Raw genomic sequence first — 21,528 nt, forward strand, 5'->3', positions numbered from 1 at the left:
CCGCAGTAACCAAATCAGAATATTCGTTCCAAAGAGTCAGAAACGCTGAATAATAATCTTGGATGGAACGATTGTCATGTGAAAACAGGGCAATCGTATGTTCTAACTGAAAACGACAAGCACCATTATCTTGATGATATACTTTCTTTAAGTAAGTCCACATGAATTGAGCAGTACGATGAGGCCGTAAGTGGGTGATAATATGTGGCTCAACTGAACCAAGAAGCCAAGACATAATTCGAGCATCAAGTACATCCCAATCCTTGGATTTATCAGGATTAGATGCACAATCAGTGCCATCAATATGCCCCCAAAGATGTCAAATGGATTTCATTCAAATACATCTTTCAGAGGATTTATCCCCCTTATATAGAACATATTTACATGTCTAGGTACTATCTAGTTTGAGCGGGAAGAGCAGCGCCGTATGCGGCGCCGTATGTAGCCTCCTTCTATTTAGCCTACCTATATATATAATCTGAACTACTACAAATAAGAGATCGACTGTTTGTACGTTGACATTAAGATACTTGATGCAAGTATATCGGTGTCTTTCTTGAAGTGCAGCCTCCGCAAAGGAGAAATGTAATTATGTTGTAGTAAACAATTAGTCAAATCTGTAACAACAAAGTAGCATAAAAAAATATTATTTTTTTTATAAGCAATAGCAAAGAATTAGTTCATTAGAAGTTAGTTTCTTGTAAATCAAAAGGAGTTGATTGAAAGTCAACATTTGGTTGTTCAATTTGTTTGCAAACTAGAATTGTTTGCTCCATTTGTTAAACATCAAAAGGAGTTCATCAAGATTTAGGTATTGAAAACCATTTGTTTGCTCCAAATATTTTAGTTATGCACGATTCATTAGTTTTCTGCACTATTTGCTCCAAATATTTCAATTTTTTATATGGTTTTAGTCCTCTCATTTTCTCTCTTTGAATGAACTTATAATTTAGTTCAAGCCTCTAGTTTTGTGTATCAAACCCTTAGAAATCATTGTGTGATTGTGAGTTATCTGTTATCTCTCCAAGAAAATACATTGTAGAGATAACGAAATGCATGGCAGAGATAATTAAATACGTTGTGAAGTTTGACCTGGATGTAGCTCCAATAGATGCATTATTCGAATCTAGTTTATATTCATAAATTGCACAGGCAATTTTTTAGTGACTTTGGATGGTTGTTTCTACATAAATTTGCAAACTATAGCTCTGTTTTACATACTATGCAAGCAGTAAGAGCCCTTGTTTACTTCAGTCTCCTTCATTGCATAGATGTTTTCCCTAAATTTTACTTCAGTCTCCTTTATTACATAGGTGTTTTTACATCCTACGGCTCTTGAAGATTGTTGTTCTATGCTCCAATGGTGACTCATTCTTTTCCATTGTCCTTGCAAATGATCCTTACATGACCTTGCAATTGAAGCATATGTATTTTCCTTTTTGTTTCACAGTATTTATTTGCCATAGCACAAGATCAGTCTTTTCGGTTTCCATGTGGCCAGAATGTGTTTTGTGTTATAGTTGGGCAGACACTATATGCTCTTGTATATTTCGTGATAATATGTGGGTAGCAACTATATGCTACGATTATATGTGGGCAGAATGTGAAGAATCAAGAATGGATAATTTGCGATAATGTCATATATGTAGGATGTTATATGTGAGCAAAATGTGTTTATTGATAACTTTGGGAAGTAACTATATTGTTGAATTGTGAAAATGAAAATGAAAATATCATAATTTGTTGCCCAACTAGAGATGCTAATTATATAGATTTCTGGATTGTGAAAATGAAAATGATTGTTGGAGATTATGAAAATGAAAATAAAAAAGTATTTAAACAATGAAAAAAATTCATTAAAAATGAAAATAAAAATTAAGAATATTTTATTATTATAGAGAATGTAATAGCTAATCCAATATAGAGTTCAAGTTTTGAGTGATTAGTCAAAAACCAAAAAGTGGCATGTTAGTCAAATTTTGACTTTTAGAATAGCTAATCCAATGTTAGTACTCTATGTGATGACCCGTTTTGAGTGTATTTTCGCTGAAATATTTGTTTTTATTTTAATTAATATATTAGCTATTTATTTTAATTTATTTGCGTTTTAAAAATTGGGTTTTTAATTTAATTTAGTTTATTTGATGTTGTGTTTTTTTTTAGTTGTTTTGTGGTTTTTAATCTTTTTGGCGGGTTAGTTTTGCTTCCCGAAAAGAGGATTGGACCTCCTCTTTTCCCTACATCTTTTTCCTTTTTCCTCTTTTTCCTTTTTCTTTTCCCTTCTTTTCCTTTTTCCTTCTTTTTTCTTTTTTTCTTTTCTTTCTCTCCTCTCCCGCTCGACCGAACCCCCCCGTGCTCTCTCTCTCTCTCTCCTCCCTCTCCCCCTGCGTCGTCTCTCTCTCTCCTCCGGCCCAGCGCCGTCCGGCCACCAACCGGACCCCCACCGGTCCCAAAAGTTCCCCCTCCCTCCGGTGCACCTCCCCACCGAAAACCACCCCCAACCGGCCGGCCATTTGGCCGGAAAAAGCTTCCAAAGGGCGCACGGATTTCACTCCGATCCGCCGCCGTCGCTCCACCTCCGGCCACCATTTCTTCACCACTTCATCACCGGTCCCTTGCCGTCCTAACCCACCCATTTCCGGCCTCCATCGACCACCGGAGCAGCTCCCACGAGCTTGTTTTCCGATTTGCCATTTTCGGCCATTTCCGGCCATTCCGCCGCCACCCACGGCCGTCCGTCACTTCCAATAGCTTCACAACCACCTCTAGACCATTCCCTATCAATCTTGTGTCCTAGTTTGTCCCCGTTCAAAAGTGGATTTTTCAGACCCACGGCCACAGTGAATTTTCACTGTGACGTTGCTGTTTTCCGCCGCTTGCAACGCCGCTTGTTTTCTAAAATTGCCGTATAGCGCTGTAAGTATTTTCCAAACCCTATTTTCAGATTTTAATATATATTGCTCATTCAAATATTTTACTGTTGTTGGTTGTTGATTCCGAACTGAGTCCGAGGAGTTTCGGGGGTCGGATGGATGGAGGACGGAGTTGTCTGTTTAATTGTTTATGTTTGTTGGATTATTTTATTATGCATTGATATGGCATTTCATGGTGCATGCACGTGTGTTTGTGGTCTTATGTGAAAAGTCTGTGTTTTGGCGTGAGTGGTTTTACGGGTGCGTGTGTATCACGAGCCCAAGTCGGGATGGGTTATTATCTCGGTGGAGCTCCTCTGGTCACTCGGGAGCGGAATAAACTGAGTGATGTCCCCTGAGTTATCGAGAGAGATGACGGGAGCGGGACTAGGGGATGCTTGGCTACGAACGTGCCGGGCATGGAACCGGGCATCGCCCTACTCACCGACTCCGTGGCCCTTCGCTGGCGAGGGCTAGAGGATGCTTGGCTACGCACGCGCGGGGCGCGGAACTGGGCATCGCTTGTTAGGTGTCACATGCGTGGTGGTACTCTGCGGTGTGACACTGGAGCCAGGGTGTGCGGATGACCCCTAGGGGAGGTCATGGTGCATACGGTTAAAATTGGATAATGGTTTATGAGGTCAATGTGACTTTTGGCGTGGGCCAGATGGACTTCTGGCGAGATATTGGGCCGGATGGACTTCCGGCGAGATATTGGGCCAAATGGACTTTTGGCGGCCAAATGTGACTTTTGGCGTGTTTTTCAGAAAGGATATGTTTTTGGGCCAAATGGGTTTTTTGGCGTGTGTGGAAAACTTGGGTTTTGTGGGCGTTGTGCATTGGGCATGTTTCATGCATCTTGTATGAGTTTTATGTGTTTTTATCTGGTAGTGTTTGGGTTTTACTTACCTGCGGTACCATTCGTGGTTCCGTAGCTTTTGGTGCAGAGTTAGAGGACGAAGAGGAGGAGGCTGAGCCCGAGGATGCGGCTCCGCGGGTTGCTGATGCTATCTTTATATTTGTTTAAAACTGTAGTCGTGTTTTGTAATATTTATCTATGTACGTTTTAAACAGCTTGTACTACGCTAAGAAAAATTCTGGTACTTAGTTATGACTTTCTTTATCCGCTGCGAGTTCTCTGTACACATCTGTTGCCTTGCACACACTCGGCACCCGACGATGGGATGGTGACCCGGGTTGTCACCATCCGGACGTCTCAATTTCCCCGTGTTCGGGCGTGGGGATTTTGGGGGCGTCACAGGTGGTATCAGAGCGGTTTGGCTCTGGGTAAAACCACATGTCCCGTAGGTAGTACCAGAATGTTTTTAAAGTTGTGTTTTGAAAATTATGTTAAGTATAGTTATCTTATTTGTTTTATTTGTGTGAGCTTGTTTGTTTGTTTTTATTTATTTAGTTATGTTTTGGCATGCTGGTTTCTTTTGTTTCTTGCTGTGTTGTGCTGTTTTTGTTTTTGTTGGTTTTATGATGGTTTTATTTGTTTTCTTAAAGGAGGGTCAAGAGTAGTGTTGTGACGGGAATATGGGGAGACCAAGGAAAAATACTCAGGAACCGCAAGAAAATACCTCCAGAGATGACTCTATAGCCGAAGCAATTCGGCAGATGACGGAGTTTATGCAACAGAGTGCGAGGTCCCAACAGGCAGGGCCTTGGCCACCACAAGGACCTTGGCCACCACAAGGGGGTCCTTGGCCACCATCAGGAGGGCCTTGTCCACCATCAGGAGGACCTTATCCTCCGTCAGGAGAACCTTGTCCGCAACAAGGAGGGTATTGGCCACAACCAGGAGGTCCTTGGCCATATCAGGGAGGGCCTTGGATGTATCCAGGAGGGTCCAGCAGCATGGTGCAGGCCGGATGCACCTATGAGCGCTTCCTAGCGCATCGGACTCCACACTTCGCGGGAAATGAGGATCCAGTTCAGGCTGGAAAATGGATCAAAGATCTGGAGAAGACCTTTGAGGTGTGTGGGTGCACTGAGGCACAACAAGTACTTTACGCCAGCTACCTCTTGCAGGGCACTGCTTCTGATTGGTGGGATACCAAGAGGGTGCTGTTGGAATCTGAATTGGGATCTTTCGCTGCGGTGACCTGGCAGCGTTTCAAGAAAGAGTTCAATGACCGCTTCTTTCCCGCATCGGTAAGGAAGCAAAAGGCAAGAGAGTTCTCCAATCTGGTCCAAGGGGGCGCAACAGTGGAACAATACTCCCGGAGGTTCATAGAACTTGAGCGGTTTGCTCCTCATCTTGTCGCCACTGAGGAGATGCGAGCAGATCGTTTTCAGGAAGGGCTACGCCCTGATATACGCCGTATGGTGGTCAGCCTTCGGATATCCACTTTTCAGGAGTTAGTGGATGTGGCCACCCTTGTAGAGCGGGAAAATAATCTGTGTATGGGCTCCCCTCCAGGGCAAAAGAGGCGGAGTTTTTCTGGTGAAGGAAGCAGCTCGGGTTCGCCTCAGAAGTTTGTTCAGCGGACTGGAACCCGATCTCAAGCATCCTCCAGTGTTCGCATGGGAGGACGTATGCCTGTTTGTGGAGTTTGTAATAGAGCTCATGAGGGCGAGTGTCGGACGAGTAGCGGACCCCAGTGTTATCGGTGCGGCCAAGTGGGGCATATTGCTCGGGATTGCCCCGTTAGAGCTCAAGGAAGCCGTGGAGGTAGACACGGTGGAAGAACCAACCCGAGACAAGCAGTGCAAGCCCGGGTTTATGCTGTCATGCCCGGAGAGGTGGACGATGAGGCACCAGCGACCCATGATGCTGGAGTAATTACAGGTATGGATTAATTTAATTTTTAAGTTGGATTTAATTTTTGGTGCATTTGGTTTCTTCGTTGTTTTTTTTGGATTTCATGGGTTGTGTGTTTGGTTCAGGAAGAGTCCGTTTGTATGAGTTTTATGCTTGTACTTTGTTTGATTCCGGTGCTTCACGATCGTTTGTGTCTTCCACGTTTGCTCGGGTGTGTAACTTGGTCACGGAACCGTTGCCGAAGGCTATGGTAGTGGCGCTACCCGATGGCGAGATGGTTTGGTGTTCCAAGGTTGCTTTGGGATGCCCGTTATATTTTGAGGGAAGGTTTTTGGATGCTGATCTGGTGGTATTCAAGCTGTTGGGTTTTGATATCATCCTCGGGATGGATTGGCTATACCGATATTCTGCGACTATTAATTGCAGAAGTCGGACAATTAGCTTTCAGCTTCCGGATGGTGATTGTCTGGAATTCGCGGGGAGTAGATTAAAAGAAAAGCCGATGATTATATCGGCGATACAGGCAAGAAGAGAGATTGCATGGGGAGCGGATGCATTTTTGGTTCAGATGGTGTCCACGCCGTCTGAGAAGAAGTCCTTGGCAGACATTCCAGTTGTGGAAGAGTTCCCCGATGTGTTTGTGGATGACTTGCCCGGACTACCCCCTGTTCGAGAGATGGAGTTTGTCATAGATTTGGAACCTGGAGCGGCTCCTGTGCATAAAGCTCCTTATCGCATGGCACCGGCTGAATTGAAAGAGTTGAAGACTCAGTTGCAAGAACTGGTAGAGAAGGGATTTATTCAGCCTAGTACGTCGCCGTGGGGTGCACCAGTTTTATTTGTTAAGAAGAAAGATGGAACCCTTCGTATGTGCATTGACTATCAGGAGTTGAACAAGGTGACCATCAAAAATAAATATCCTCTCCCGCGGATAGATGATTTATTTGACCAACTTCAAGGAGCAGCCGTGTTCTCTAAGATTGATCTGAGGTCGGGATACTACCAGCTGAGAATCAGAGACCAGGATGTGCCTAAAACTGCTTTCAGGTCGAGGTATGGGCATTATGAATTTAAGGTGATGCCGTTTGGGTTAGCTAATGCCCTTGCAGCGTTCATGGATTTGATGAATAGGGTGTTTCAACCTTACCTGGATTCCTTTGTGGTAGTATTTATCGATGATATACTGATTTATTCCCGAGATGTTGAAGAGCATGTGTATCATCTTAGTCTGGTACTTGAGAAATTGAGAGAGCACCAGTTGTACGCCAAGCTCAGCAAGTGTAAGTTCTGGTTGGAAGAAGTTAAATTTCTTGGGCATGTAATTTCCCAGGGTGGAGTGGCAGTTGATCCTAGTAAGGTAGAAGCCATTTTGTCATGGCCACGCCCAACTACAGTACGCGAGATCAGGAGTTTCTTGGGGCTCGCCGGTTACTACCGAAGGTTTGTAGAGGGTTTTGCTCGCTTATCCGGACCTCTCACAGCTTTGACTCGGAAGAATACAGAATTTGTTTGGTCAGAGAAATGTGAGAGAAGCTTCCAGGAATTGAAGAACAGGTTGACGACGGCACCAGTGTTAGCACTCCCAGAACCGCATAAGCCGTTTGTAGTCTTCAGTGATGCGTCTAAGTTCGGTTTGGGTTGTGTCCTTATGCAGGAAGGACGGGTTGTAGCCTATGCATCTCGTCAGCTTAAGGACCATGAGAAGAATTATCCGACGCATGATCTAGAGTTGGCTGCGATTGTTTTTGCACTCAAGATCTGGCGGCATTTCTTGTATGGGGAAGCTTGTGAGGTATTTACTGATCATAAGAGCTTGAAGCATTTGTTTTCCCAGAAAAATTTGAATATGAGGCAGAGGCGTTGGCTAGAGCTAATCAGTGACTATCAGTGTGAGATCAAGTACCACCCGGGGAAGGCTAACATAGTTGCTGATGCTTTGAGCCGGAAGTCTCATTTGGAGGATGAAGCCGAACCGTCAGAAATGGATTCGTTACTTTATGGGATGAGAAGACTCCTTATAGAGAGTTCGCAACAAGTAGAGATTTTGTCTTCAGTTCTTGACATCCGGGTAATAGATTTTGAAGAATTGAAAGCTCTCCAAAGAAAGGATCAGAAGCTGCTGAACATCAGGAAAAGAGTCCGAAAATCTCGAGGGCCGTTGCACTATAGCATGGATAGTGATGGGGTACTTCGGTTCCGAGATCGCAGAGTGGTCCCAAAGGACTCAGATTTCAAAGAACGAATCATGGCGGAAGCTCATGCGGCCCCGTATTCAGTTCATCCCGGCAGTACAAAGATGTATCGTGACTTGAAGAAAAATTACTGGTGGGATGGAATGAAGAAGGACGTTGCCTTATATGTGGAGAAATGCCACACGTGTCGTCAGGTAAAGGCTGAGCATCAGAGACCTGCAGGCATGCTCCAACCCCTCCCTATTCCTGAGTGGAAGTGGGATGACATCACGATGGACTTCGTAGTGGGTTTGCCGAGAACGCCTAGTGGGAAGAACTCTGTTTGGGTGATCGTGGACCGGTTAACGAAGAGTGCTCATTTTCTGCCTGTTAACAACACCGACTCTTTGGGTAAGTTGACCCGTTTGTATGTCAAGGAGATAGTGCGGCTACATGGCATACCAAAGACTATAGTGTCGGATCGAGACCCGAGGTTCACATCGCAGTTCTGGAAGAGTTTGCAGGCAGCTTTGGGTACTAAGTTGAAGTTCAGCACTGCTTATCACCCGCAGACAGACGGCCAGTCAGAACACACCATTCAGACTCTGGAAGACATGCTGCGAGCATGTGTCCTGGAATTCCAAGGAAGTTGGGAAAATCACTTGCCGCTCATTGAGTTTGCCTACAATAACAGCTACCATGCGACCATTCAGATGGCTCCCTATGAAGCTCTTTATGGGAGAAAGTGTAGGTCGCCCTTGTGTTGGGATGAAGTTGGGGAGAGTAGGGTAATTGGACCCGAAATAATTCAGGAAATGCAAAGCCAAGTCCGGATCATTAGAGATAAAATGGCGGCAGCTCAGAGTCGCCAGAAAAGCTACGCTGATACCAGGAGGAGAGAATTGTCATTTGAAGTTGGTGATTGGGTTTATCTTAAAGTCTCTCCCATGAGAGGTGTTAAGCGTTTTGGTAAGAAAAGGAAACTAGATCCGAGGTATGTCGGCCCTTTTCAGATTCTGGAGAGAGTAGGGTCCGTTGCCTATAGAGTTGCTTTGCCGGATTATTTCGGGGATGTTCATGATGTCTTCCACGTATCATCCCTGAAGAAGAGCTTTGGGCAGCAAGAGCCTCGCTTCATCGACCCAGCAGGTATTCAGTTGCAACCGGATCTCACTTACGAAGTTGTTCCGTCGCAGATTTTGGATTGGAAGGAGCAACAGTTGAGGTCCAAGGCGATACCTTTAGTTAAAGTGGCTTGGGGAGATCCGTTAGCTCAAGACTTCTCTTGGGAGCGAGCAGCGGACATGAGGGAGCAGTACCCGTATTTGTTTGAATGAAGAAGGTATGTATCTTGTTTTTTTTTTTATCACAGTTGGCTTATGTACGTTTGTGTGGCTTGGTTTAAGTTGGTGGTGATCTTGCAATTTCGAGGACGAAATTGTTTTTAAGGAGGGGAGGATGTGATGACCCGTTTTGAGTGTATTTTCGCTGAAATATTTGTTTTTATTTTAATTAATATATTAGCTATTTATTTTAATTTATTTGCGTTTTAAAAATTGGGTTTTTAATTTAATTTAGTTTATTTGATGTTGTGTTTTTTTTAGTTGTTTTGTGGTTTTTAATCTTTTTGGCGGGTTAGTTTTGCTTCCCGAAAAGAGGATTGGACCTCCTCTTTTCCCTACATCTTTTTCCTTTTTCCTCTTTTTCCTTTTTCTTTTCCCTTCTTTTCCTTTTTCCTTCTTTTTTCTTTTTTTCTTTTCTTTCTCTCCTCTCCCGCTCGACCGAACCCCCCCCCCGTGCTCTCTCTCTCTCTCTCCTCCCTCTCCCCCTGCGTCGTCTCTCTCTCTCCTCCGGCCCAGCGCCGTCCGGCCACCAACCGGACCCCCACCGGTCCCAAAAGTTCCCCCTCCCTCCGGTGCACCTCCCCACCGAAAACCACCCCCAACCGGCCGGCCATTTGGCCGGAAAAAGCTTCCAAAGGGCGCACGGATTTCACTTCGATCCGCCGCCGTCGCTCCACCTCCGGCCACCATTTCTTCACCACTTCATCACCGGTCCCTTGCCGTCCTAACCCACCCATTTCCGGCCTCCATCGACCACCGGAGCAGCTCCCACGAGCTTGTTTTCCGATTTGCCATTTTCGGCCATTTCCGGCCATTCCGCCGCCACCCACGGCCGTCCGTCACTTCCAATAGCTTCACAACCACCTCTAGACCATTCCCTATCAATCTTGTGTCCTAGTTTGTCCCCGTTCAAAAGTGGGTTTTTCAGACCCACGGCCACAGTGAATTTTCACTGTGACGTTGCTGTTTTCCGCCGCTTGCAACGCCGCTTGTTTTCTAAAATTGCCGTATAGCGCTGTAAGTATTTTCCAAACCCTATTTTCAGATTTTAATATATATTGCTCATTCAAATATTTTACTGTTGTTGGTTGTTGATTCCGGACTGAGTCCGAGGAGTTTCGGGAGTCGGATGGATGGAGGACGGAGTTGTCTGTTTAATTGTTTATGTTTGTTGGATTATTTTATTATGCATTGATATGGCATTTCATGGTGCATGCACGTGTGTTTGTGGTCTTATGTGAAAAGTCTGTGTTTTGGCGTGAGTGGTTTTACGGGTGCGTGTGTATCACGAGCCCAAGTCGGGATGGGTTATTATCTCGGTGGAGCTCCTCTGGTCACTCGGGAGCGGAATAAACTGAGTGATGTCCCCTGAGTTATCGAGAGAGATGACGGGAGCGGGACTAGGGGATGCTTGGCTACGAACGTGCCGGGCATGGAACCGGGCATCGCCCTACTCACCGACTCCGTGGCCCTTCGCTGGCGAGGGCTAGAGGATGCTTGGCTACGCACGCGCGGGGCGCGGAACTGGGCATCGCTTGTTAGGTGTCACATGCGTGGTGGTACTCTGCGGTGTGACACTGGAGCCAGGGTGTGCGGATGACCCCTAGGGGAGGTCATGGTGCATACGGTTAAAATTGGATAATGGTTTATGAGGTCAATGTGACTTTTGGCGTGGGCCAGATGGACTTCTGGCGAGATATTGGGCCGGATGGACTTCCGGCGAGATATTGGGCCAAATGGACTTTTGGCGGCCAAATGTGACTTTTGGCGTGTTTTTCAGAAAGGATATGTTTTTGGGCCAAATGGGTTTTTTGGCGTGTGTGGAAAACTTGGGTTTTGTGGGCGTTGTGCATTGGGCATGTTTCATGCATCTTGTATGAGTTTTATGTGTTTTTATCTGGTAGTGTTTGGGTTTTACTTACCTGCGGTACCATTCGTGGTTCCGTAGCTTTTGGTGCAGAGTTAGAGGACGAAGAGGAGGAGGCTGAGCCCGAGGATGCGGCTCCGCCGGGTTGTTGATGCTATCTTTATATTTGTTTAAAACTGTAGTCGTGTTTTGTAATATTTATCTATGTACGTTTTAAACAGCTTGTACTACGCTAAGAAAAATTCTGGTACTTAGTTATGACTTTCTTTATCCGCTGCGAGTTCTCTGTACACATCTGTTGCCTTGCACACACTCGACACCCGACGATGGGATGGTGACCCGGGTTGTCACCATCCGGACGTCTCAATTTCCCCGTGTTCGGGCGTGGGGATTTTGGGGGCGTCACACTCTACATTTCCTTTTTCATATACTTTGAAGAGTTGATGTTCTCCATTTATGTATAAGATACCAAATATATATATATATATATAACTCTATTTATTTGAAATATTCAAAATATATTTTATTTAAGTAAGAAAATCTAACAAGATTGATACCTATATAAAAAGATTAATGTTAGATCGACTCATATTTAATTAAGATTAATTTGTATTATATGGTATACCTTTAACATCGGATTTGGATATAATCTAAAAGTAGTTATAGAAAGTAACTATTAGGCAGTTTTGGGGTATAGACACGCGGTACTTCTATCCTAAGATAATGTAACATTAAAAGAATATTTATGTAAATAATTTTAATATGTCATCTTTTAATCGAATGAGAGCATTTATCTGTGCTCTAAGTGGCGAGAGTAACTACTTTTTCAAGAATAGTGCTATTATGTCACCCCAATTTGCCTACTTAGTTTGTCATTTGTGCAAATTACAATATTTTTACTATATTTAAACATTTTTAAAAGATTAAGAAAAGATTAATATAGTAATAATTACTTCCTTATATTTTAATTAATTTTTAAAAAAAAAAATACATAAACCATCAAATTAATAGGCGGCACTGTATCTTTCTCGAATTTTTCAATTTTAAACGTTACACACCTATCTGTCTTTGATCGAAGATAAAATCCCCGAGAAAAGCAAGTTGATCAGTTTGGTGGTCCAACCTTAATTACAGCTCAGGACGATTAAGAAGACGAGCGGCTCTCTCTCCTTAAACCCTTCTCTGTCTCTGTCTGCGAAGTGCAAATTCCTCTCTCAACGTTCAGTAGGCGCAGGATAAGGAACCTTTCGCCCCATATGCGCATCTAATCCCTCACCTTTTTCCACCACCTATGGGCTCCACTTCCACCCTCTCTCTCTACTCTCGCCCACAGGTTGTTCTCCAAGCTCGCTCTCTCCCGCTCCTTTTTCGCTCAAATCCCTAACTGTACTTTTTTTTTAAATTTGGTTCTCAGGTTTCATTCCGGCCACAGATGTTCAGGCAGCGCCTTCAACCCCGTTTTGTGACCGGTTTCGGCTCTGGCTATCACCAACTGCTGTTTCCGGATGCAACTGTTTCTGTTTCGCTTGTAAGCAGAAGAAAATGCTTTAGGTTCGGACGCTTGGTTGTCAGGGCCGCTTCTAGGCCTGATGGAGCTTCGCGGCGCAAGACGACTGGTCGGAGAGTTTACAGTGAAGCTCAGGGCGAGTTAATACCTGCTCCGTTGAAGCAGGTTGCGTCGTTTGTTGCGCCGGTTGGTCTGTTTTTTGCGGTTACTTTCGGTATGGACTGGAGTTTAACTGCTTATTGAATTTGCGTTCAATCTCTCTGTCTCACTGTGGTTCGGTTTAGGGAAAATGTAATGAATTTTATAGTTATGGTCCAGTGTGATGTGTAAGTTGATAGTAACGTGAAATGGAATTAAATTTGGATACTTTGTATCATCAACTTCATTTGTTTTCTTTCGAAAGAATTAATCGATAAGTTTCTGTTTGCTAGCATTATGAAAAGCTATTGGTGAAAAGGGAAGTAGGGGAATTACTGAAATGTGAAAAATAGCATACCCGAATTCAGATAAGGTTTTGGAAGTACTTATAAAATAAATTTAGGTATAAAGTTCAAGGAAATGTTTCGGTTGATACATACTACACTGTGGTTGGGAAACGCTCGCTGTGTTAATTTTTTATAAATTGATGTGCCTTCACAAGATTTTTTATTTTATTTTAAATGACGGGGAACCACCCACGGTAGAGCCCTTAGGACTCACCCATGGAACATTAAACCCCAGGGAGACTCCCACTGCCATGGCCTCTCACTTAAATCGCAGTTTGATCCTAGGGAGAATCGAACCTTTGGCATGGGGCTCATGCACACAAGTTTGCCTTTACCACTTGGGCTACCCACGGGAAGGCTTTTGCAAGATTTGCTTATGTATATAATAGGAAACTCTGTAAAGATTGCATTCCATTAATTTTTTTTCTTTAATGAAGTACACCAAATATCGGCATCTTGCTAGGTACATGCTATGTGGCTTGCCACATATTCAGGGCCTTCCTATGTCAGAATTAGATTTTAGCCCAACCGGACTAGTATTTATTTCTTCTCTTTGGTTGTACTAATTTATTTTTTCAGCTGACAGTTTTATGGAAATTGGTGGAGAAACTACTGATTCCAAACCCAGCAAATTCAGCAAAGGCTTCATCTGTAGAAGAAAAATCTCCCCCACAAGGATTGAATTGGTCATTTGCAGCCGGTACAAATCTTTTACCAGGTCTCAAGGCTAAGATTGATAGAGAGTCCAAGCAGAAGCTCGATGAATTTGCTAAAGAACTGAGGACGTTCAGCAGTGTTGACATGTCAGGTATGTCGGCTAAATAAATAAGATTATGTAGAAGAGTCATTATTTATAATGCTTTATTACGTATACCTCTCCCATGTATGGTCATTGATTATGAGCTAAAATAAGTATTGCAGTAATCTTGATTCTGGAAACCTTGATATTTGAAATGCTGTTAACAAATCGGGCCATACTTGTTTTTATATTTTACATTGTGGCAGTTACAATTAACTCCTCTTCACAATTTTGGCAGGGCGCAACTTTGGAGATGAAGGACTATTTTTTCTTTCTGAGAGTTTAGGATACAATCAGGTTCAAGCCTTATTCATATATTTTTGTTGTAATGTTGTTACTTTCACTGTTCTTTTATCCTACGAGGAGAAATATGGATGCAATTGTGGTTCTTTTTAACTTACAAATATATATTAGTTGTGTTTCAGACTGTTGAGGAAGTAAGTTTTGCTTCAAATGGAATAACTGCAGCTGGAATCAAAGCTTTTGATGGTGTTCTTCAATCAAACATTGTATTAAAGACTCTCGATCTTTCTGGGAACCCTATTGGAGATGAAGGAATTAAGGTCAGCCCAATCTATCTATGTTGTTATATCCTCAGATAATCTAATATCAATCCTCTTGCTAGATTGAGTGCAGGAAACAAACATCGTATAATAGTATGTGATAAAAGAAGTCTGTAGTAATGTATGTTCTTTTACAAACAGTATATTGTGTTGCATAGCATAATGTTTAGTGATACTTCACACTCATTTAACATATTAACTTCCTTTCACATATTTTGGAAGCTAAATCACGATTCCTTTTGTGTCTTTTATTTGTTGTCATTATTTTGGTTGGAGTTTCTTTTAAACATGGAACATCCTTCCTCTTTGCCATTGAGAGTTTGAATTGATTTCAATATTTTTAGAAGATCAGCATTCTTTTCTTTTATCATCTGTCAAATATTTTCTCAATCAGTTCAAAACCATATGTAAATCTCACCCTTCATTGAAAATGGCACATAAATACTGAGAAGCATGTAGGAGGAATTTCTCTGTTTATCAATAACTTTAAACGGTGCCAGTATATGATGTGGTCTGCACAAAAAGGCGAAATGAATGTCTCACGTCCTATTTCCTAAGTAACAAATTTAGAGTTTGTGTAGATAATGAGGGTGCAAAGACCACTTTCCGTATTGCTTAATTTTGTAAGAATTGAAGGAAGGTTTTTTTAACCTTATTGGATAAAGCAATGCAGCATTTTCCTTCCCTTTTAAATTTTGATCCTAGTCTATCAAAAATTCAATTTGAGATAACACATGTAACAACAATGCTGCTGCCCATGTAAGAAATTGGATTCTAAAATTGTGACCTCAAGAAAAAGTGATTCCTCTACCATATATGGTGAACAATTTGGTCCACCTCTTCTCTTTGTTGTTTTTCTCATGATTTTTTTTTTCTTTTTGCAAGCATCTTTCATGTCATAGCCACTTACAAATTTTTATTTCGATGCTCATGCTGATGTTTCTTAAGTATTCTATTTTTTTTCAGACCTATTTGTGATTTGCTCGTGATTATAGCTATACTCTTTTTTTTAATAAGTAATCATGTTTATACTCTGAAGTTCAGATTTTGTATCATGTATCTTTATCTTTGTTCACAGTCCCTATGTGAAATGCTGGTGGACAATGCTAGCATTCAAAAACTTCTGCTGAACAGTACTGACTTGGGTGATGAGGTCTGCTTCTAACTAGCATTAAGAACTGTACCCTGACAATGAGTACAGGCATATGCCTTAGAAGACCATATGAAATTAGCCTCTTCCTCTTCTGCAATCCTATACTTAGAGTTACTTTATTTTTGGGTGTAGGGTGCAAAGGCTATTGCAGAGTTATTGAAGAAAAATTCAAGCTTACGTGTTCTTGAGCTTAACAACAATATTATCGACTATTCTGTATGCAATTACCCCTGATATTCTATGATTGTGATTTAAAGAAATAACAAAAGTCAAAAAGTGATTCTGTTTGTGATTTGTTTTTGGAATTGGAGGTAGGGATTCACTAGTCTTGCCGGAGCACTTCTTGAGAATAGCACGATACGAAATCTACATCTCAAGTGAGAGAAACTTGCATTTTTTTTTTTCCCTTTTACCCCCTCCTTAGTGAAACTCAATTCTTGTTTCTACATGCCATACATACTTTACCTTAAGTGGCAGGTTATACCTTTCTTTCTTGAATGGTTTTAGAAGTAATTTTTCAACCACGGCACTTACCTTTTTTTTTCTTTGGAAATTGTTGACACTTTCTTATTCTTTAGCGGCAATTATGGTGGTGCTCTAGGGGCTAGTGCTTTTGCAAAGGGATTGGAGGGGAACAAGTCTCTAAGGGTACCACTTCAATTACTTCCACTTATTATCTCTGTTACTCTGTTACACATTGTTTAGATTGTTTTTTACCTCCAAAGGGATTTTGTCTTAGTTGATCTGGAGAATACAATATGTGGGATAAGTAAGTTATCTATGCAAAATTAAACCGGCAAACTGACGTGCCAAGGAAGATTGATTAAGTTGACCAATTAAAAATTCAGATATGTACCTAAATTTGGGAGATAGTTGTCCCATCCAGCGTGTTAGAGGACTGGGTTCTGCATGAATTTTTTGATAAATTTGTAACAAACTCATTTAACAGCTTAGGAATAAAACAATGTTGAAAATTCTCTCAATTGCAATAATAATAACAAAAAAGATATGATAATTGAAATGAAACTTATCTATTGGTACTTGTTACTGAGAGGCTTTTAATCCTTTTTGTTCTTAAGAGGAAAAAATAAGCCTTGCTCTCCTTCCCCCCCCCCCCCCCCCCCCCCCCCCCCAACCGAGCGCACAGCTCGCGCGAGAAAATAGAAAAGAAAGGAATCGAATCAAGTACTGGCTTTTATTGTCAGTATTACATACACCTGGTTTTCAGTCTTATATAAATATTCAAAATAATCCAATATTATATAAATTATTTGATCCTGACCAAAGGAAGAGCAATAGATGTTTGTGCTTCCTGTTATTTCATTTTGTTTTCTGTGACCAACCTCAAAATTTGATTGGTGGGTTTGGAAAGGGCACCTGACAGATATCCTTATTCTTTATGCCATTAAGATCCTGGTGGCTCGAATTACTTAACAATAGGTCTTCTTGATGGAGGTCAAGGGGGTAGAGTGGTTCATTCCTCTTGGATGCTCGTCTCAATTGGTGTGATCCTTATTGTTTAATATGTTGCATGTCTATTTGTGTGGGTTTCATAGACTGCCTTGCTGCTCAAGCTGAGAACATACCTTAGCCCTTATGTTTTTTCATTCGCCTCCCCTGTAGCTAAGTTCTTTCTTGGAAATAGTGGATGTTGCACACTTTAACAACATATTATACTCACTTTAAAAGTGAGACAATACATTATCTTTATTTAAAAATGAGATTAGCATAGATGCCTTGTAATTTCATAGCTTATTTATACGTTTTTAGGATTATCATTGATCTAAAATATGGTCGATTGTGGGGTGGGGGGGAGGGGGGTGGTGTTCGAATGAGGTGAGTGGATCACATGGGGTGGGGCTTTGGAAACACATAAGAAGAGTCTGGACAAACTTCCATCGATACAAACGCTATGCAGTCGGGGATGGTTCCATAATTAAATTCTGGAATGACCTATGCTTTGGAGATCAAGTCCTTAAGGAAGACTATCCAACAATATACTGCATTGTATGAAGACAAGAGGCTTCAGTGGTAGAGCTCATGGATCTATCTAGTGGCTTTTCTCAATGGAGTATCATTTTCCTAAGAGCTGCACAAGACTGGGAAATTGACACATTTACAGATTTCTTCAATCTTGTGTATAATTGTAGAGTGAATGGAGGAGCTAATAAGATTTTGTGTTCACTGTCCAAGAAGGGGAGATTTACTGTACAGCGTACTATAAGTCCCTTATGATACACTCCACAAGTACATTCGCATGGAAGAACATATGGAAGACGGAGGCCACCCTAAAAGGTTTTTTTTTTTTTTGACAAGTATGCATTCATTATCGAAGCCGCCGCATTTTTTTTCTTTTTGTATGTACAACTTTATTAGGGAAGATTATCATCTTAGATAATCTAAGGAAATACGTAATCATTGTGTTGGATTGGTGTTATATGTGTAAGAAAAGTGGGGAGTATGTGGATAATCTATTATTGCATTGTGATGTAGCCATGAGCTTTTAGAATGATATCTTTGCTAGAGTGGGGCTCCATTGGGTGATACGACGAAGGGTTGTTGACTTTTTGGCCAGCTGGCAAGGCATCCAAGATAACTCTCAAATTGCACCTATGTGGAAGATGTTACTGATCCGTTTATGGTTGTGCATATGGATGTGAGGAATGGTTGGAATTTTGAGGATTGTGAACGGACAATGGACAAGAATCAAGATTAGAACTATTTTACTTAATACTTTATTCCATTGGTTGATTGTAATAGACTTTAATGACATGAGCGTACATGATTTCCTTGTATCTTTAGACACTCATGCATAGGTGTTGCTCTTGTATATGTCCCGTGTATTTGGCTTTGCTTATTTGAATAAAATTCTTAATTATGATAAAAAAAAAAAACGTGTTTAGGAACTTCACTTGCATGGAAATTTTATTGGAGATGAAGGAGTACTTGCTTTGACGTCAGGTTTATCTTTGCATAAAGGTTTGCATGGAAATTCGATCATCATATGTTTTTGCTTGTTTTTCTGCAGTTCTATTGTAATGCATTTAATCATGACATTCATATTTGCTATTTAGGGAAGCTTACACTTCTAGACATTGGTAACAACTCAATTAGTGAGAGAGGTGCCTTTTATGTTGCCGAATATATAAAGAAGAGCAAGAGCCTGTTATGGTTGAACGTTTACATGAACGACATAGGGGATGAGGTACTGATACTTCTCAGGAGTTTACAATTTCTATTATAAAGTGTGATGAACTTTTACACTACAATTTGGTAAGGTCACCTTTTTAGACTTTTTCTAAGCTAAAGCAACATATTGGTTCCACCATTAAACTGTACCTTTTACTATGCTCTAGCCATCATTGTAAGTTTCCATTTTGCCTGTCTTTCTGAAATCTAAAGGGAAGAGATCACGGAAAGCAATGATGAAATTATTAGAATGTAGAAACAATTCACGGACTCAGTATCAAGCATAACACAAAGTGGTATTATGTGGAATTCTTTGTGTTGTTTTGGTTCCAAGAAAAGGAAATAGCTGGATGTAAATTATGTTTACTTTCAAATGATTCTCTCTCTTCAATTATGATGAACAGAGCAGCAATCATGATGGATTTTCATACTGGAAAATGGAAGAAAACTCTATCTGAGTTTCATGCTTAGAACTCAACTCAAAGTTTAAAAAATCCGAATTTAATTATATACGATAAGGTGGCCCATATACTTTTTTTAATTTGAACTTCGAATATTTATCAGGGAGCGGAAAGAATTGCAGATGCTTTGAAGCAGAACCGAACGATAACAACCATAGACCTGGTAAGCTGGGAGTACACCTTCTTACTATCTTTCATGCAGTTGTTTCAAATTTTCTTTTTCTTTTTTAAATAGAGATCTTGAACAAATCTTTTCTGAGTTTCAATCATACAGGGTGGGAATAACATCCATGCCAAGGGCGTCAGTGAGATAGCTCGAGTGTTGAAAGATAATTCTGTTATTACAACTGTAAGCAGACCTTTTTGCTCACTTTTCATTTTTTTTCTTGTCGTTCGTCAATTAAGTAATACTGGTTTAAATTCTGCTAGATCAGTCATTTTGGTAATATTCTTCTTCATCTCTCTCTCTCTCTCTCTCTCTCTCTCTCTCTCTCTCTCTCTCTCTCTCTCTCTCTCTCTCTCTCTCATTACAGTTGGAACTTAGTTATAATCCTATTGGACCAGATGGAGCAAAGGCTTTATCTGAAGTTCTCAAGTTTCATGGAAATGTAAACACTCTCAAGCTTGGTTGGTGCCAGGTAATCATAGAGCTGGACTTATGTTTTAAAGAACCTTTAAACAATGTATTTACATGAAAAATGTCTTGCAGATAGGGGCAAAGGGTGCTGAGTTTATTGCAGATACTTTGAAATATAATACTACCATATCCGTTCTTGACTTGCGGGCAAATGGGCTTAAAGATGAGGTTTCTTTTTGTAGATAGTAATCACCTATTGCAACTTGGAACCATTTTGGCAAGTTAAATCTTTTGTTACTTCCTCTTTTCACTCTGTGCAGGGTGCGGTTTGCCTAGCTCGCAGCTTGAAAGTAGTTAATGAAGCTTTAACTTCGCTAGATTTAGGATTCAATGAAATAAGGGTAAAGACTCTTATTTTTTTTTGAGTATTCGTGTCAAGTACGTAGCACCCTCTGAGATTGATTTTGAATTCAGGATGATGGTGCTTTCGCCATTGCTCAAGCACTAAAGACTAATGAAGATGTGACAGTCACATCTTTGAACCTTGCCAATAACTTCCTGACAAAGTTTGGACAGGTATTATATCTTTTCCTTTCCTTTTTTATTTTTTATTTTTTATTTTTTTGGTTTCTTTAAACTTTTATCCACCTTGTATGTTGATGTTTTATTACTTCTGCTTAATACTTAGTGAAGTATTTAATCATGCAGAGTGCTCTGACGGATGCTAGAGATCACGTTTACGAGATGAGTGAGAAGGAAGTCGACATTTTTTTCTAGATAGAAGAGCAATACTATGCGAATAATATGTCGGAACAAGACAATTTTTTGTTTTTTCTTTCCTGGCGGGTATTGGTTCTGATTCTTAAGCTTTTAGTTAAAAAATGCATTTAGTGAGGAAAATTTGAAAATTTTGACGGTGATTGAGTTGCAGGTCTCATCAGCGATATTGCTTTATAATTTATATAAATTGTTATTCAGGTTCTCAGTTTTGTTATATGAAATTCTACTACAGTTTTCAAGTAATTGGTTCAGAAAATGCAGCAATGATTCTGTGTTTTTTGTTTTGGTATTTGTTTTCATGTGTGGGAGTTCCCGTATTATTATATTATGATTATAGAAAATGATTTGTACAGAATGAATAGGTTCGTGCATTTCTTATTTAAAAAAAGAAGATAAATCTGAAAATCACATAAAAGATTTAGTTTTAATGATAGATTTTATTTTTTTTCAAAAGAGAGTATGCGAGTACTTTAGGTCAGAATATATTAATACTCCGTTAGAGAATATATATACTATTTTTCATGTATTGAATGTGCTCTTGCAACAGCAGTATCGAGAGTGAAAGTTTAAAAAATATTATGAACTTATATTTTGTCTTCTAGTGTTTGAGCAAAATAATGAGTTTTTGTTAATAAATCATCAGTCAAGTTCTATTGGTTTTATATCATTTCCTGAAGTGAATGATAGTGGATTTATACCATTCTTTGAAGCGAATGGTGTATCTTTTCAAAGAAATCGAAGGTGTAGACGTGATAGGAAAAACTATAGAATTGAAGGTCCTAGAAGCGATCACACTAAAATGGATAATAATAAATATACGTCGTACCACCAGAAATGGTTTAACTCAGAAAAGGGTAAAGGCCTTTAAAACAAATTTTTAAAGAAAGACGAAGATGGATGCCATAAATATGGTATGACTGGACATTGGTCTCGTACCTGTCGTACAGCTAAGCA

At 40.8% G+C, this 21,528-nt stretch overlaps 1 protein-coding gene across 2 annotated transcripts; it reads left to right on the plus strand.

Moving 5' to 3' along the window:
- Positions 1 to 12,149: 12,149 nt before the first annotated feature.
- Positions 12,150 to 20,817, plus strand: LOC122309944 (NLR family CARD domain-containing protein 3). 2 transcript variants are annotated; one of them, XM_043123758.1, is made up of 18 exons: positions 12,150 to 12,393; positions 12,475 to 12,781; positions 13,639 to 13,860; positions 14,090 to 14,148; positions 14,277 to 14,414; positions 15,493 to 15,567; positions 15,700 to 15,783; positions 15,883 to 15,944; positions 16,146 to 16,215; positions 18,471 to 18,546; positions 18,642 to 18,772; positions 19,321 to 19,380; positions 19,492 to 19,566; positions 19,751 to 19,855; positions 19,927 to 20,022; positions 20,115 to 20,195; positions 20,269 to 20,370; positions 20,503 to 20,817. In XM_043123758.1, the coding sequence occupies exons 1-18, from the start codon at positions 12,352 to 12,354 to the stop codon at positions 20,569 to 20,571; spliced, it is 1,854 nt and encodes a 617-aa protein (XP_042979692.1). In that variant the 5' UTR covers positions 12,150 to 12,351; the 3' UTR covers positions 20,572 to 20,817. The 2 variants fall into 2 exon arrangements, with proteins under 2 accessions (XP_042979692.1, XP_042979693.1); XM_043123759.1 differs by lacking the exons at positions 18,471 to 18,546; positions 18,642 to 18,772 and having other exon boundaries at positions 12,195 to 12,393.
- Positions 20,818 to 21,528: the final 711 nt, after the last annotated feature.

The sequence above is a fragment of the Carya illinoinensis genome, chromosome 5 (assembly GCF_018687715.1).
Source record: "Carya illinoinensis cultivar Pawnee chromosome 5, C.illinoinensisPawnee_v1, whole genome shotgun sequence".
In the NCBI taxonomy this organism is placed as follows: Eukaryota; Viridiplantae; Streptophyta; class Magnoliopsida; order Fagales; family Juglandaceae; genus Carya; species Carya illinoinensis.

Coding starts and splice junctions, on each gene's coding strand:
- LOC122309944 (XM_043123758.1), top strand. CDS start 12,352: ATGGGCTCCACTTCCACCCTCTCTCTCTACTCTCGCCCACAG. Junction 18,547..18,641: donor AGGTTTATCTTTGCATAAAG/GTTTGCATGGAA, acceptor TTTGCTATTTAG/GGAAGCTTACACTTCTAGAC. Junction 18,773..19,320: donor TGAACGACATAGGGGATGAG/GTACTGATACTT, acceptor AATATTTATCAG/GGAGCGGAAAGAATTGCAGA.